The 16,966-nt window shown below is 52.4% G+C and overlaps 1 protein-coding gene and 1 pseudogene across 5 annotated transcripts; one reads left to right on the top strand and one right to left on the bottom strand.

The window, feature by feature from the left end:
* Window positions 1–2,747: 2,747 nt before the first annotated feature.
* On the bottom strand, window positions 2,748–16,745 carry THEMIS2 (thymocyte selection associated family member 2). Of its 4 annotated transcripts, none has more exons than XM_024766694.1 (6): window positions 16,605–16,745; window positions 14,219–14,359; window positions 9,412–9,822; window positions 6,706–7,769; window positions 4,162–4,318; window positions 2,748–3,731 (listed from the first exon to the last, which is right to left on the bottom strand). In XM_024766694.1, exons 1-6 carry the CDS (start codon window positions 16,696–16,698, stop codon window positions 3,679–3,681), a joined length of 1,920 nt encoding a protein of 639 aa, XP_024622462.1. In that variant the 5' UTR covers window positions 16,699–16,745; the 3' UTR covers window positions 2,748–3,678. The 4 variants fall into 4 exon arrangements, with proteins under 4 accessions (XP_024622462.1, XP_024622463.1, XP_024622464.1 ...); XM_024766695.1 differs by lacking the exon at window positions 16,605–16,745 and adding an exon at window positions 16,239–16,359; XM_024766696.1 differs by lacking the exons at window positions 14,219–14,359; window positions 16,605–16,745 and adding an exon at window positions 11,542–11,829.
* LOC112414285 (programmed cell death protein 2 pseudogene) lies at window positions 11,886–14,212 on the top strand (annotated as a pseudogene). The gene has a single exon (XR_003006119.1). The product of XR_003006119.1 is annotated as a programmed cell death protein 2 pseudogene (transcript).
* Window positions 16,746–16,966: the final 221 nt, after the last annotated feature.

Below are 16,966 nucleotides of genomic sequence, written 5' to 3'. Positions count from 1 at the left end.
TTCAGAGATAAGTTAATGAGGTGTAACATGCAAATAAAAGTTCTGTAACTGCTTTAACTGTTTCTAAATGAGATCTACCAGCAGCTGTGTGGAGAAGGCTCCACTCCCTTGGTTTCTGACAGTGAACAACAATGTGCTTGTTATTTTCTGTACATGCAGGATAGTTCCCATCTGGGGAGCTGTGCAGACGCTTAAAAGTCAGTCAACCAGTATGTTCATTTGCAAGTATGTCCATTCTTGATTGTTGCCTAAAAGAAAGAACAGTGGCTAAAAACAGGTTTAAAAATGCATATACATTTGAATATGGAATGCATGATAGGATACTTCTATGGGTGGTGGACTTCTCTTTCTAGTTACCATGCTAATGCCCTCAAATGGGCAAGGGGGCAACAGCAGTGGTTCTAGGTGGAAGTCACTTTTTCTTTTGATTTTGATTTCTGTGATTTAGCAATCAAAAACTACTTACTCATTAATTCAGCGAGTTTTTTTTTTTTTTTTTTTTGCGGTACGCGGGCCTCTCACTGTTGCGGCCTCTCCCGTTGCGGAGCACAGGCTCCGGACGCACAGGCTCAGCGGCCATGGCTCACGGGCCCAGCCGCTCCGCGGCATGTGGGATCTTCCCGGACCGGGGCACGAACCCGTGTCCCCTGCATCGGCAGGCGGACTCTCAACCACTGCGCCACCAGGGAAGCCCTCAGCAAGTGTTTATTGAATACCTACTGTGTCAACCCATTGGTCAGCTACTAGGAATATAAAGCAAAATAAGAGATTGGTGTCCCAGGACTTGCTGATTCAGCATTCCCAATAACACAGAGTAGCTACTCAGGGATACTGAATCCCCTGCCACCTTGGCATTGACACGGTATCACAGGAGCTCTGTGGATTCTGAGCACTATGGAGGCCCGTGGGGCTGAGCAGAGGTAGGCCACTGCTCAGCAGAGTGAAACGCCAGCCTCTGTAGAGCTTCTACCTGCTCAAGCCAGGGGGACTTGCATTTTGGATATTTGTCGTCACCTGGGATGTCAGGTATACAGTATTCTCTTGGTACATTGTTGAGACAGCAGGAACAGCACTATGACCCAAGTTCTCAGAAATCCCCAGTGTCACAGCCAAGCCATGAGTCTAGCCTAGTCTCAGGAAGATCTCTTTAGGTGTACAGTGGGAGATGAGGCTCCTTGGGAAATAGTGGTACTTTATTGGATTTAACTAGAGAAAAGCCAGTAAGAATTAGTGTCCTATGTGAATTAATAGATTTGTTTTTTAAAATGTTGTTGAGGGAAATTCAAAACTCGATAAATTTTTGAGCATGCATCCCCAGGTTATATTCATTTACCTAGCAGTTATTTACTATATCAGTTACTATATTAGTTTGTTATATATATTACAAAACACTCAAAATTAGAAATGAAAAAGGATATTAAAAATAAATATGAAAGGATGTACCAATACAGTTGACGCTTGAACGTCACGGTTTGAGCTGTGCAGGTCCACTCATACGCAGATTTTTTCCAATGAACACGTACTACACGATCTGCATTTGGTTGAATCTGCAGGTGCGGAGGGTCAACTGTAAAGTTGTATGTGGATTTTTTGACCGTGTTGGGGGTCAACTGTAATTCTTCTCTGTTTCCCAGTCAATCATCTTGTGTCCTCACTTTGGAGACCACTGCTTGGGGGAATCTCTAGCCCCATTATAATTCCCTCCCCACCACCCAGCGGTTTATTCCAGAGGTAAAGAAGACAAAAGCACCCTGAGGGTGGTATCTGCCTTTGGTCCATTCCCTTCCTACCCTTACTGCTCTAGTAAGACAGTCACAGTTGTGGTTTTCAAACATGTTTTCCTTTTAAGCCCAGCTTTCCCTGCTATGAAATTGGTGGCTTTCTCCTCATGGCAGCATTTGGCCACTCAGAAACCCCCTTTTGTGGGAACTGGTGGCCCCTCTCCTCTGCCCCCCTTTTGTGATCTTGCTCAATTTGGCGCCAAGATTAACTGCAAACGTGAACGTGAAACTGTGGACATTTGCATGGGGTCCTGATCCCTAGGGGTTCAGTGCCAAGGAGGAACTTTCTGTCTCTTGCTTATTGCTTTTCCCAGAGTACTCTCTTCCTCAGGGTCCTCCTGTGTGGTAGTGATTGCGTCTGTGGAGGAGGGCGTGGGAACTGGTGTGGAGATGAGCATGGGTGCTAGATACTGGGGACTGGCCCAGCAGCACGTAGTCACCGCTCAGTGGTCACCTGGAGAATGCCCTGCTGGAGTGTGGTGGCCTGGGAAGTACGTGGGTCCAGAGAGCCAGAGGGATGTTAGGAGGCAAAGGAAGGACACACTCAGGTGTAGTGCCTCGAATCCAGGAGTGGGAATTTGACCCTCTTTCGGCTCCCGCCTCCACTGGACACTCCTTCCATCTTTTTGTCTCTCTCCTGTCCTCCGCTGACCATGGTGCTTAATTCCGTGACTGCATTAGCCCAAGAAACCAAAGTCCCACTACTTCTAGGAAGTGAGGCCTGTGGTCTTACCTTACTGAACAGGCCTTAACTGACCCTGGAAACTGAGTTATTCTCTGCATAGGCACAGGCTTGTGTTTCTTCTCTTATCTCGTTATACTGGCTCTGTCTCCACAGCCCAGGAACACAGTATAAACACTGGGATGAATTCCATGACTAGGAGACAGTGTAAGCATGTGAAAGGGGTGTTGGTTTTAGAGACAGGTACAGCTCTCAGATCTTGGTCAACAGTAATGATACTAACATGTTTACTGAATATTTATTATGAGCCAGGCACTGTGATAAATGCTCTACAGATATTATCTCAGTCGATCCTTAAAACAGTCTTTTGAGGTAGATAACTTAGTTTCACTTTGCATGTGAAGAAACTGAAGCTTAGAGAGGTTAAAATCACTTGTAGGTGGTGAGCAAGGATCCTGACCCAGGCCCATGACTAGCCTGCCCGCTGAAGCACACTAGACTAGTTTGTTTCCTGATCTTTAAAACCATGCCTTGTCTACCTCAGAGAGTTGATTTAGATAGGGTTTGTAAAGGGTCTGGTACACAGACAGAACTTAATAAGTGATAATCTCTTAATCATTTTTCCCGAAGCTCAGATGTCATTTTTATTCTGTGCTTTTAAAGTGAAATAATCTTGGATAGTCACCTACAACGGTCATGTGCTGGGTGCTGCAGAGATGAGGAAGACAGTCCTGGTCCCTCAGGGGCTCGGAGCCTGGGTGGGGGACGGCGAGAGAGAGGAGAGAGTGGAGCAGGGGCGGCCAGCATTACAGAAGGCTCTCAGTGCAGTGTGTCATCAGGATTGAGTCCCCTTTACCAAGAGGCAGGAGGCACTGTGCTGCTGTCACCGAGGTGGGCAGTGTCTTGGATTCCTTTCTGCACTAACAAGTGGGACAACTGGTGTTGGGGTGCAGGATTGAGTAGAACCCAGCTGGCTACTTGATACCAAATCTCTGAACCTGAAGGAGCCAAATGCAAGGTGCTGGGCCCAGAGGAGCCAGAGGGAAGCTGGTGCAGGGTCTATCCTATTTCCAGTCAGTCCCCACCCGGCCACTCCTTGTCCACAGTCTGGTTTCTGAGAGACCTCGTCCAGGGTCCTCTAAAGGCTTGTAATAGTTGGCTGATATCTTGGGTTCCCTGAGAAGCAGCAGTTAGGAAGTAAGGTTTCTCCAGCACCTAGAGGGTTTTCGGAAACTGCTCAAGTATTTCTTCGTAATCGTGTTCATCATCTGCAAAAGAATCCAAGTCAGTGAGGACCTTTGGCCTTAGGTTCCTTCCCCTCTTTAGGGTACTTTCGTCCCTTGAACAGGGGAGGGCTTGGTCTGGATGCTCTAAGGTCCTCGCTAGCCCAGAAACCACAGTTTGTTGTGTCTGAACACTTTGCAAACATTCTCCTGTGTGCCTTGGGGAGGGTAGTTGGGGGATGAACTCATTTTCCTTGCCAGGGCCCTGGAGCCACTGGGAGAAGGACAGTAGGGACCCTTCAGCCTACACCCATCTCATATAGGCCTGTCCATCCAACTGGGACTGTGGAAGGGTCGCTAAGAGCAGAGCCCTGCTGAGGGTATGGCCAGCACCATCAGAGGCAAAAGCAGCAGCAGAATGGCATGGGGGAGGGGAGAAGGAAAGACAGGGGTGAACAGGGGCTGACAGACTCACTTGTATCCCGAGTGATGGGCTTAGTGGGCCTGAGACCTTTCTTGTGACCAGGAATCTGACTGTATAAATTGCAGCTGTCCTTGATGACCTTTCGCAAGGTCTTCCTCTTGGGTTTAGGCATCAGAGATGGTTCCTGCAATTCGAAGGCTTCAGAAGACTAAGTGGGAAAAAAAGCAGAAGTTAGCAGGGTCCCAAGAAATGGGGTAAGAGAGTACCTGAAATGCAATTTCCTTCAAATCTCACTTCCTCTGCTCCTCTCTGAACTTTTCAGTGTATGGCTTCTCAGGACGCCAGGTGTTTTTGCTACAAGCACTTGAACTGTTCTTTGGCAGGGGAGAAAGGGGCCAGGGTGAGACATGATAGGGTTGGGGGCTAGAGACAGGGTGTCTCTGCGTTTTTACACAGGGATTTGGTCATTGTCCTCCAAATCTTTTGCTAAAGGAGAAAAAAAGTAGTCACAAAGCCTCAGGACAAACAGAGTACAGAGCTGAGAGGGGTCCCAGAAGGAAGAGGACTTTTATTGAAATCCTACCATGTGCCAGAAGCTGTATGCATATCTGTTCATTCACCCTCAAGTGACTCTCTGAGGAGCTGTTTGAGTTCCCAGTTTACACGTGAGGAACCAGGCTCAGAAAGAGTGTGCCATGTCAAGCCTCACACGGGATCCCTGGCCGGGCCAGGCTTCAGACGCAGAGCCATGTCTGTGACCTGTAAAGCCGCTCCTCTTCCCACCACGTCATGTTTTCAAAAGCAAACAGTACGGCTCCCTGATGAGCAGCGGAGAATACTGATTCCCAGGGAGGGAAATTGCTGGTTCTAGGGCAACAAGCAGGAGCCATCCCAGAGGAGCCGTCAGGAACCAAGGCTGGGACGGAGGTCTCAACTCTTTGTACCACATTCTTTCCAGCACTGTCACAAGGCCTGTGTTTCAGATGTCCCAGTCTATTTTTGGTTCTGTCAGAAAACGACTACCCTACCCACTGCCCCACAGATACGAGCCCCTTCTGGGGCTGAGATCGCTCAGGGTTCATCTTTTTAACTTCCACTGCCATCCCACTGCCTCCCCACACAGTACGAAATCCAAGTCTCTGCACATCCCAAAACAGTATGCTTGTTACAGTTTACAAAGTGCTTTTTATGTAGATCACTCCTCCCACCCCACCACGCCCCCCATTCTCAGCAGAGCATGGCTATCAGCGCCCACCTCGGAGGGACGCCGTGAGAGCTGGGTGGGGCAGTACGTATGCATAAGGGGCCACCCCAGGGTAAGCGCCCCACGAGTAGAGGCTAACAAAACAGCACTGAGAGTTAGTGATGTTATCCCAGGCTCACTGGTGAGGAAACATGCCCAGAGAGGAGGTACAGCCCACAGAGTGAGGAAACAGGGACGTGAACTTCGTGTTTCTGACTCTGAGGTTCTTTGCCCGCTTGTCGTGATTCAGTTTGGTTCAGTTCGGACTCACTGGCACTTTCTCTGCCTGCCTTGGAGTGGGAGGTCCCTGCCCCACAGGACTCTTGTTCTAGCCAGAGACCAAGTACAACTAATTAAAACTACATGGCCTCCCACCTCCAAGCTATGTACAGCGTGCAGTGTGACTACCGAAGAGGGAGAACTGTCACCACCTCAGAGGAAATGGGAGCTGAGCCTTGCCCGTGAGCCTGAAAGGAGGGAGAATGTTCCTGGCAGAAGGACTGGTGTGTGTGAAGTGCTGAGGCAGGAATCCCGGCATACCGAGAGCAACAGGAGTTCCTCTGTGGTTGGAGCTGCTGAGCAGTGGTGGAAGGTGGGCCTGGGAAGGTGAGACTGAAGTCAGCTATGAAGGACCCTGGATACCATGTTAAGGGGTTCGCATTACCCCCAGCAATGGGGAGCCATGGAAGGTTTCAGAAGGTGGGGCTGAGGCCCCATAGTGACCAGGGAAGGATGTGGGAGGCCATTCTGACAGCCGTGGGGAGGGGTTGAAGAGGCTGCTGGAAGAGTTTAGGTGAAAAATGCTGTAGCTTGAGCTCGGGAGTGACAGCAGGGGTAGCAGAGAGAGGTAAAGCACCGTGAACTTGGAGTCACAATGCTTCCGCTCCAGTTCAGGCCCCCCCCATTTACAAACTGTGTGACTTTGAGTGAGTCTCACAGTCGCTGAGACCTCATTTTCTCGACTGTAAAATATGAATGATCACACCAATGTCAGGATGGTCAGGATCGAATAATAGGTACAAAGCACGTTTATAAACTGCACGTTCTGGAAACAGAGACAGATGTAGAGAACAAGCATATGGACCCCAATGAGGGAAAGTGGGGGTGGGTGGGTAGTGGCGGCGGTGAGATGAACTGGGAGATCGGGGTTGACATATATACACTAATGTGTATAAAACAGGTAACTAATAAGAACCTGCTGTATAAAAAAATAAAATTCAAAAATAAATAAACAAACTGCATGTCCTGTACAGCTGTAAGAGGCGTGATGCCAGACAGACAAAGAAGAAACGGCAGGACCCTAATGATCCCTACAGGTGGCCCCTCCCTGCCCACTTGGGTTCTGTTGGTACCTTGACGCCTTTCGCCTTGCTGACCTGCTTCTTCTGCCCACTGAGGCCCTTACTTTTCGGAGGCCTGGGCGGGGGAGCTTGACCCTCAAAGGCCGGTGACTTCCGAAGGTGATAATAGAAGGCCTCTGTCAGCTCCTCCACTGGGACTACGGGGAGGGGCCCAGCCGGCTGGCTTGGCTGCCCCTCGGCTTCCACGACAGTCAGGTCCAGCCACCGGGGAGGGACCTCGAAGCACATCTCAGGGTTGGAGTCCAGGCTGACCACCAAGAAGGGTTCCATGATCTTCTCCTCCAGCCGCAGGCCCAGGAAGGAGGGCAGAGGGTCATCAGGGTGGCTGGCATCCTTGGCCACCACCTTGACCTCACAGGGCAGTGGGAACTGGGCAATCAGATCCTGCAGGCTGTAGCGCCGGCCATCACCCAGCTCTTCCACGAAGCCGCCAGAGAAGTGGAGGGGCAGCAGAATCTGTTCTTGGTCCTCTGCCTCTTCATACTCTTCCTCCCCAGGCTGGTCACTCAGCCGCTGACACACCAGGACATTCATGTCCCTCTCTTGAACCCCAAGGGCCTGGCCAGACCCCAACACCTCCAGCCTGTCTCCCATGGCCAGGGACATGAACCCGGGGTTCTCCAACCCGTCTCCTTCACAGTCCTTTGTGGCCACTACCCGGAGTGGCTGGCCTGGCTGGAGAGCACCCAGGAGGTCGTAGGCCGTGGGGAACTCTCTCGGCCGCCGCCGCAGCTTGCCCTGGTAGGCCCCAGAGATCATGAAGTGTCTGGGCACTTTCCGGCCCTTGGTTGAGGCCAGGAACCGCCAGGGTGGCGAGGCCACGCCATAGATGCAGAGCCTCTGGCCCTTCCGTAAGGAGCTCAGCCACGGGCTGAGGAAGATGGGGGGCCCCTCCGGAACTTCCAGGATCTCTGTGGGCAGGGGGAAGGGGCCTCCCCGGGCCAGGGCCTCGCTCAGCAGCAGCGGTTGTATGAAGTGGATGTGCTGAGAGAAGGCGGTGATATCCTCCACGTCAACCTCCAGCGTGGAGGGGATCTTGACGATGGTCCTGCGCACTGTGGAGGGGAGAGGTCAGCTCAGGTGCGCACCCTCCACCCCTCAGAGGTCTGAGCCTGCTAACTTCTTTCCTGTCTTCATCTTTTCTTTCCTGTCTTCATCTTTTCTTTCCTACCAGCGTTTTCCTGTTGTACCAGATTCCTTGCCCACTCTTTCCTTCAACCTCTTTTTAAAAAGTTACTATAAAAAGTTTTAAAAATATTTATAAAAGTAGAATAGTATAGTGAACCCCAATGTACCTGTCACCCAGCTTCAACATTTAACCCATGGCCCATTTTCTTTCCTTTATACCCCTATCTATCCATTCCCCTTCCACTGGATTATTTGGAGTCAGAATAATCACATCTTGCCATCTGTGACTATTTCAACGTGTATTGCTAGAAGAAGGGGTAATTAAAATTTCAAAAATAATAACCACTAGGCTATGATCACATTGAAATAATAATAATTTGATAATTCCTTAATATCACTGAATATCCAATCAGTTCACTTTTAAAATTTTAATTGAATTTTGAATGTAATTTTATAAGCTGTCTTTCCAAATCCTTTCTGGATTTAAATAGATAGAACCAAATCAAGAAAAACACTGACTACATGACTTTGGACAACCTCCTCCTGTCCTGGCATTGATAGCGCCTGGTGCATAAACTCTGCAAGAGTCTGAGGACAACTGGCCCACCCACTATGTTGTTTGAGCCGCGCCACACGGAATGCTCTCCCTGTTTTGCAGACGAGAACACTGAGGCTCCGAGGAGTGGTGGTGACTTCCCTCAGGTCACATGGTTGGGATCTTTGCTCTGTGCCAGATGAGCTGATAATCGGCTGAAGCTGGGAGATGGGCACATCTGGGTTCATTACACTGTTGTTTTTTAATTCAGAATGCTTTATAAATTACCTGAGCTGCCTCATTCTCCAAGGCAGTCAACTTGTTATTTTTACAAAAACTAGTAAACAAAGCCTAGGTTGTTTCTTAGGACAGGACTCAGTCAGGCTGCTGGCAGCATCCAGAGCAGGGTTGGTGAGGCAGAGGCAGAACCTGGCCAGTCAAGAGGCCAAGGCTGAGTGGAGGGTGAAGAATGGGGGTGCCCTGGGGACCTCTACACATACACCCATTCTTCTACCTCTGCTCCAGCTTGGCCTCCGACCGGCCAGACCTGGCCAGCTTCTGCCTCCGTTTCACCAACCCTCTGTGTGCAGCCACCAGCCTGTCCTAAGAAGTAACCTATGAAACAGCTGGGGGATTCAGCCAGACAGTACCCTCCCAGACAGGAGCCCCTTCACGAACAATCTTGCTCTCCCCAGCAACAGGAAAATATATTTCTCCTGAGCAAATGGTCAACGCTGCACTTTCTAACACTATGTTTCTTTGTCCTAGCTGCGGGCAACCTCACAGCCCAACTTTTGCCAAACTTTATAAAGTACGTGGGACCTCACTCAAGTTACCCGTTTTCCTATCTCCTCTTGCACCTAACTTCCACTATTGGGGATTCTTTATTCTGTTACGTTGTATATACCAGGTAAACCACCTGGAATCCCTGGACTATCCACGGGGATAGGGGGCATCTCCCCATCAGAGCAGCTCCCCAGGGCCCCCTCTGTCCCTCCCGCCCCCGGGCCCACCCACCTGCCCGGGGAACTCACAGTGCATGATGGCTTCGACCTCATACTGGGGCATCAGGGTCAGGGAGTGCCAGGGGAGGACGGGGCAGGTGAGGATGGTGTCCTTCAGGGCCGGGTCCTGCAGCACCTGGAGCAGAGTCCGAGGGGGCCCAGGCTCCAGTTCCCAGAAGGGCCCCTTCTGGGACAGTGGCAGGTGCAGAATCACCTGCTGGGCCCCGGTGCCCAGCACACAGCGGGCACAGCAGGTCCCGAGGTGCATTTCCACAGCCTCAAGCTTGAGGGGCTGCTCCTGAGGCACCACCCTGGCCTTGGTGGTGATTCTGTGGGTCGACATGAAGCAGATGGGCAGCTGCTTGGAGCTCTGGGTTGTAGCAGAGACCAGCTCCTCCAGGGTTCCATAGCTCTGGGGGCCAGTGAGGGGGCTGAAGTTGCCTGTGGGGCACAGCAGGGGGTGTCAGGGTGGGGCAGACCTTGGCCGAGCCCAGGGCCTCATATCGCATGCCCAGGTCTGGCTGCAGAGAACCAGCCAGAATCCCCCGAGGACAGGGGCCAAGGGTGGGCCAGCATTTGGATATCCAGGCTGCAGGGCTGAGGGATGGCAGGCAGCAAGTGACCATTGCAAATGGACAGTGAGGGCAGGGGTGGGGACAGTTCCTTCTGACACAGGCACGGACACAGAGGGATTGTCACCAGAGACAGAACAGAACAGACACACTGCCACATTTTCCTACCTGCCGACCCCACCTGCCTCTCACTTTGCCATCTTTGTCTCCAGGTACCTCACCACTGCTCCATTCCCACACACCAGCACCTACCACCCCATTCTGGGTGGGTGAGTGCCACAGTCCCTCCCAAACTAGAAACCCAGGAGCTACCGGCCAAATGACCTCTGACCACCCCTCTACCCCTCCCCCTGCCCTGTCCATTCTTCTGCCACCAGACTGGCCTAAAATACCCCATGTCTGGACATAATATCACTTCCAGGGTCTTCCTGCCCAAAACCCTCAACACAAATCTATTCAAGGAAGCACCACACAAAGTCGGTCTGAGGGACATTCTGCAAACGTACTGATCTAGACTCTTCAAAAATGTTGATAGCAAGACAAAGGAAGGCTGAGGAACTATTCCAGCCTGAAGGAGACTAAAGGAGGCCAACTGAATGTCATGTGCAATCTGGGACTAGATTCTGGATCAAGGCAAACACCGGGCTATCAAGGACATTAGTAGGGCGGCTGGTGAAATCTGAATACAGACTGTGGGTTAGACAGTAGTATTGTATCAATATTAAATTTCCTGAATTTAATCACTGAACTACAGTTTTGTGAGTGAATGTCCTTGTTTTATAGGAGTTATGCTAAATACTGGGAGTAATATTCAGATGTAATGGGGCATCATGTCTATAACTCTCAGATGGTTCAGAAAAAAGATATATATACACACACATATATAGTAATATATGTTCATATGTATATATGTGTGTGTGTATGTATATATAATATACAGAGAGAGGGAAAGCAAATGTAACAACATGCTTAACTGGTGAATCTGGATAAACAGTATACAGGAGTTCTAGCAAGTCTTCTGTAAATTTGAAATTATTTCAAAATTTTTTAAAACCCTCAAAATACAAAACAAAACACATCACTTCCCTATTTAAAAGCGCTTTGGCTACTTAATACCTTCAAAATAAAGACTGAAATGTGGGGACTTCCCTGGTGGTTCAGTGCTTAAGAATCTGCCTGTCAGTGCAGGAGACACAGGTTCGATTCCTGGTCTGGGAAGATCCCACATGCCACGGAGCACCTAAGTCCGTGTGCCACAACTACTGAGCCTGCGCTCTAGAGCCGACAAGCCACAACTACTGAGCCTGTGTGCTGCAACTACTGAAACCCATGCGCCTAGAGCCCGTGCTCCACAGCAGGAGAAGCCACTGCAGTGAGAAGCGCGTGCACTGCAACCAAGAGTAGCCCCTGCTCACCACAACTAGAGAAAAGCCCATGCGCAGCAACGAAGACCCGACACAGCCAAAAATTAAATAAATAAATGAATTTATAAAAAAATAAAATTAAATTTACAAAGCCTTTAAAAATGCGGGGCTGGCCTGCGCGCTGTGCGGCCGCCCACTGGCCTTCCTGCTGCAGCTGTACGCACCGCTTCCGGGCCGCGCCTTTGCCTTCCACCGCGGTCTCTTCCTTTTCTGCTGCCGAACGCCACCGTGCTGCGCCGGCCTACGCGTTTTTAGAAATCAGTTGCCTAGGAGAAATGACTTCTACGCCTATGAGCCACCTTCTGAGGATCCTCCGCCGGAGACAGGGGACTCCGTGTGCCTCCAGCTCGAGTCCGGTGCTCATCTCTGCAGAGTTTGTGGCTGTTTAGGCCCCAAAACATGCTCCCGATGTCACAAGGCACATTACTGCAGCAAGGAGCATCAGACTCTGGACTGGAGATTGGGACATAAGCAGGCTTGTTGGTGGCAGTTCCAGGGGCCTGATTCCTGCACCCATGGCATCCGGGAGCGTCGGGCTGGCTGAGCTGGGTTTTGTGGAGGCGGCGCCGGCGTGGCGGCTGCGCAGCGATCAGTTCCCCAGTAAGGTGGGCGGCCGGCCGGCGTGGCTTGGCGCAGCCAGGCTGCCGGGGCCCGCGGGGCTGGCCTGCGCGCTGTGCGGCCGCCCACTGGCCTTCCTGCTGCAGCTGTACGCACCGCTTCCGGGCCGCGCCTTTGCCTTCCACCGCGGTCTCTTCCTTTTCTGCTGCCGAACGCCACCGTGCTGCGCCGGCCTACGCGTTTTTAGAAATCAGTTGCCTAGGAGAAATGACTTCTACGCCTATGAGCCACCTTCTGAGGATCCTCCGCCGGAGACAGGGGACTCCGTGTGCCTCCAGCTCGAGTCCGGTGCTCATCTCTGCAGAGTTTGTGGCTGTTTAGGCCCCAAAACATGCTCCCGATGTCACAAGGCACATTACTGCAGCAAGGAGCATCAGACTCTGGACTGGAGATTGGGACATAAGCAGGCTTGTACACAAGAAGGTGATTTGGACAGTACAGTTCCAGACCACAGCTTCCTTTTTCCAGAATTTGAAATTGTAATAGAAACAGAAGATGAGATCATGCCTGAAGTTGTGAAAAAGGATGATGAATCAGAGATTATAGGTAGCATGGGTGAAGCACCCGAGGAAGAATTGGATTCCATGGCAAAACATGAATCTAGGGAAGATAGAATTTTCCAGAAGTTTAAAACCAAAATATCCCTTGAACCAGAACAGATTCTCAGATACGGCAGAGGGATTGCCCCCATCTGGATCTCTGGTGAAAATATCCCTCGAGAAAAGGATATTCCAGATTGCCCCTGTAGTGCCAAGAGAATATTTGGATTCCACGTCATGCCTCGTCTGCTCAACTACCTGAAGGCCGACAGACTGGGCAGGAGCGTCGACTGGGGCGTCCTGGCCGTCTTCACCTGTGCTGAAAGCTGTGGCCTGGGCACTGGCTACACAGAGGAATTTGTTTGGAAGCAAGATATAACAGAGACCGCCTAAAGACAACGGTGCGAAACCTCAAGGTAGTCATCGTCTCTTAGACTCCGATTCCATTTCTAGGACTTTATCCTAAGGAAATAATTATACCGGAGACACACGAAGATGTTGTTTTAGGTGTTGTGTATCTGTCCAGCAGGAGGCTACACAGTCTTAATGATACAGACTTATATGCACATCAAGTAAGATAAAGATGCCAAGGTACCATTGTAGATGGTATTCATAGTGTGCTATTTTTGTAAAAATATTTATACACGTGTATGTACACCAAAAATATCTGGAATGATATGCACTAGATGTGAACTGGTTAACTGAACAGTGGGACTAAGCGACATGATCTTTTTACTTATATGTATATTTCTTTCTATAATAAAAATGGGTTATGTGCCTAATTAAGTCAAAAAAAAAAGAACGAAATGTGTCCGTGCCCCACACAAGCTCCCCCCGCCCCCCTGCGGTCTGGCTCCCGCTCACCTCCCCACCACTTGCCCCTCACCTGGAACCCATGCCCTCACTGGTCCCCTTCAGCGATCACAGGAAACCATACTGAGAACAAGCCCACAGAGGGTGCCTGCTCTGAGCCCAGCCCTGTTCTAAGTGCATCATACATGGCAACTCATTTAATCGTCACATCAAGGCTGACTGTCCCATTACAGAAGAGGAAGCTGAGCCGCAGAGAGGTCATGGGAACTAACCACGGCCACAGCTAGTAGCCGGCAGAGGTGGGATTCCCATCCAGGCTGCTGGCTTCAGTGTCCAGGCCCACGGTCCACCACACCACACACCTCCTGCAATGAATGCGCTACAGGGGGTTTCTGGAGCACCAGTGTGTTCACGCTACTCCCTCTAGCTGGGATCCTTCCTCCAGCTGAGGTGCCACCTCCTCCAGGAAGCCTGCACAGACCTCTGGAGAGGCAGGCCACTCTTGCCCGGAGCCCTCTCCAAACTGGTGCCTACCTGTGCTGTTGTCCTCCTCACTGCCATCCTGGAAACTCCCTGCCGGAGAGGGCTGCATCTGTTTCATCCTGAACCCCACACCCCAGCCCCCAGCACGAGGCCTGGCACACAGCAAGTGTCGATAAATGTTTGGTGAGTGAATGTGGGAGCGAACATGAAAACTGGCACGTGGACAAAGACATGAAACAAAAAAAGGCCCAGCCAAGAGGCAGATGTAATCAGAGATGGACACGGAGAGGACGCAGCCACGCCAGCTCAGGACACCGTCATGGCACTCAGAGGACATTCGGGTCTCGGGGCTGGGTAGTGGTGGATGTGAGAGCAGTGCCTGCCTTACCCTGGAAGTTGGGAGCGAGCTCCATGGTCTGGCCCGTCCCCAGGTTCTCGCAGACCACCTTCTGGAGGCGAACATGGGTGACCTTGATCAGGTCTCCTGTGGAGAGGCAGCATTCATTCCCGGAGATCTCGTAGATGGAGCCTGAGGAGACAGAGTCAGTTTCACCCATTCAGCAAAGGCCAAGCGCTGCGCCGCCCGTGCCCTGTTCCCCCCAGGCACTGCTCGGTCACACCTTTGCACACGTTGTTCCGGTGCCTGGAATGCTCTTCCCTGATGCCGCTCTGCCTTCTTTTAGCACTGACTGTACCCCTCTGTGGTCACATCCCCTTGCCTCCTGAACTCAGCTCACAGGGCAGGACTGATCCATCTCAGCCGGCACAGGCCCAGCCTCGAAGTGTGTGTGTTTAAGTCATGAATGAATAAACAACCCAGTAAATCCCAGTTCCCTTATTAGCTACAAAATCAGGCCCAGGGAGGTTCGGTGACTGCCCCGAGATCACACAAAGCCAAACACCCATACTGGCGCTTTCTTCTTCAGATGACTTGCTGTTAAGAGAAGCACAGGAGCGGGTGGCGGGCTGTTGACAGGGTGGGCCCAGTAGGCGGGTCTGGGCCCTGACTTACAAGGTTTAAAGGGCTATAGCAGGGTCCAGAGCATGGAAGGTGCTCAGTAAAGATCTCTCACACAGCGACCCATCCTGCTGATGAGGGACAGACAGTGCAGGTGGGCAAGCCTCCAGGCCACCTGACTCTACTGCACCCTCAGGGCAGCCCCGGCAGGGTCCTTTACAATAGCCCTGAGAAACTGATGAAAATCCCACCCGTTATCCCCAGGAAAATACACACAGGCTCATAAAACACACACTTCTGTCTACAGACGCTCGGGGCTGGTAACAAGAGCAGCCCTGGTGCTGAGCACTTACTATATGCCTGGCGCTGTGCTCGGCACTGCAGACGTGTCATAGCACTTAAGACTCATGACTGCCCCTGGAGGGAAGGACAGTTTCTCTTTTCTAAATACGGAAACCGAGCCTTGGCAAGGGTGAACGGGCCGCCGGAGATTATCAGGTAATAGGAGGCAGAACTGGGACTCCGCCCAGGACATCATCTTCCTCCGAACTGGGGCTCCTAACCACGCGGTGACCACAGCCATCTGCCCATCAGTGTCACCCTCTGCCCCCCTCCACTTCACCCCACTCCCACACTCTCATCCTGTCAGGTTCTTCTCTTACCCTCACTTCCTCCACTCCCGCCCCCCACCCCCCACCCCCGGCGGGGAGCATAATGAGGAAACGCAAGTATTGTGACACACAGTGGGACGGGGGTATCAGGGGGACGGCAAACAGAGCACAGATGCCTGCAGGAAGCCCCCAGGGAGAGCGGGACTTGAACCCAGATCCCTCAGATTCCCAAGTGGGCCTGGCGAGACCCCATGGTGTGGTGGCCCGTCCTGCCCCCTGTGGGGCCCTCCATGCGTCTCGCCCTTGATCTAGGAACCCCACTTGGGGCCTCAGAACACTTTCTGGAAGCTGCTGTGGCGGAGAAAGGGAGCGGATGGAGGCAACAGGATGAAGCCGGGCGCTCAGACGCAGTCTGCTCTCTAAGGAAGTAGCCTCCTGCACCCCACCCAGACTCTCACTTCCCTCTCTCCTCGCCCTCCACCTTTCCCACTCAGTCGCCCACAGGTCCTCCCTCACCCTCAGAGCCGCCGCCTCTCCCCTCACTGCCTGTCAATCCCTCCCCTCTCACCCTTTCAGGCAATGACTACTAGGCCCCAGCTGTGTACCATCCCTGTGAACCAGGTGGGCTGCGGCCATGTGGGCAGATGTGCGGGTGTGCAAGGAGCCAGGAAGGCTTCCCGGAGGAGGAGTCGTTTTAGCTGAGAACTGAAGAGTTGATCGGATCAAGTACGGCCCAGTGCCAAGCAGAGGGCAAAGGCGGGATGGGGGGACTGAAAGAAGGACGTGTAGATAAACGTCCAAGGGGAGGAGTGGGAGGGCGTACGGAGGGGAAGGCTGACCTGGCTCTTGAGAATCAAGCAATAGCCCGGCGTCGTGAGCGCCTGAATGCCGCAACCCTGCACGGTCCGACCTCATGCAATGCGCAATGCCGTTCCGCCCCAGCTTGGCTCGGTTCCACCCACTTGAGTATCTGAGCTCATGGACTTCCCATCACCACCCTGCGGGGCAATCAGTGATCCCGCATTCCACGCAAGCAAAAGCCGTGACCCGACGAAGTTGGAGTGTGGCCCCAAATCACACAACTTGGGTAGCGGCAGCGACGGGATTCGAACCCAGGGCGCAGTGTCCCGGGTTTCTAACGCCCTGGCAGGGAGAACCGGTCCGCCGCGGGGCCGAGGTCGGAGGGGTCTCGGCCCTTCACTCACCCTGGAAGTAGACACCCGAGCAGACCCGCAGCACACGCGGGAGGGAGGCGGGGTCCAGGGCGCACACGAAGTCCTGCAGCGACACAGGCTCCATGGTCCGCGCGGCTCGCTGAGCGCACACTGAACTGCCCGCCCGCCGCCGAGCGCAGTTTTTTTCAGCCCCGCCCGGCCGGCCCAGCGGGGCGGGGGTGGCTGGAGCGCCCCGCCCAGGGGCGTTGGGGATGCGACGCCGCGTTCTGGGACGCGCCACCTCTCTCTCCCGGCCTCAGTTCCCTTGTCTCTACAAGGGGGTTGCAGTACCCACCTCTCACATTGGCGGCAGGATTTAGAAGGTCAAGACCAGGACCTGACATCCGGGAGGC

The sequence above is a fragment of the Neophocaena asiaeorientalis genome, unplaced genomic scaffold (genome assembly GCF_003031525.2).
Source record: "Neophocaena asiaeorientalis asiaeorientalis breed wild unplaced genomic scaffold, Neophocaena_asiaeorientalis_V1.1 scaffold79, whole genome shotgun sequence".
NCBI classification, from domain to species: Eukaryota; Metazoa; Chordata; class Mammalia; order Artiodactyla; family Phocoenidae; genus Neophocaena; species Neophocaena asiaeorientalis.
This window is presented reverse-complemented; position numbering and strand designations above follow the sequence as displayed.

What these genes read in the sequence shown, in the direction of transcription:
- THEMIS2 (XM_024766693.1), bottom strand. Translation starts at nt 16,698, where the DNA reads ATGGAGCCTGTGTCGCTGCAGGACTTCGTGTGCGCCCTGGACCCCGCC. An exon ending in GGTCGAAGCCATCATGCACT is followed by an intron (nt 7,770 to 9,411) that starts GTGAGTTCCCCG and finishes TCCCCTCCACAG; the next exon opens with TGCGCAGGACCATCGTCAAG. An exon ending in GCAAGGCGAAAGGCGTCAAG is followed by an intron (nt 4,319 to 6,705) that starts GTACCAACAGAA and finishes TTTCCCACTTAG; the next exon opens with TCTTCTGAAGCCTTCGAATT.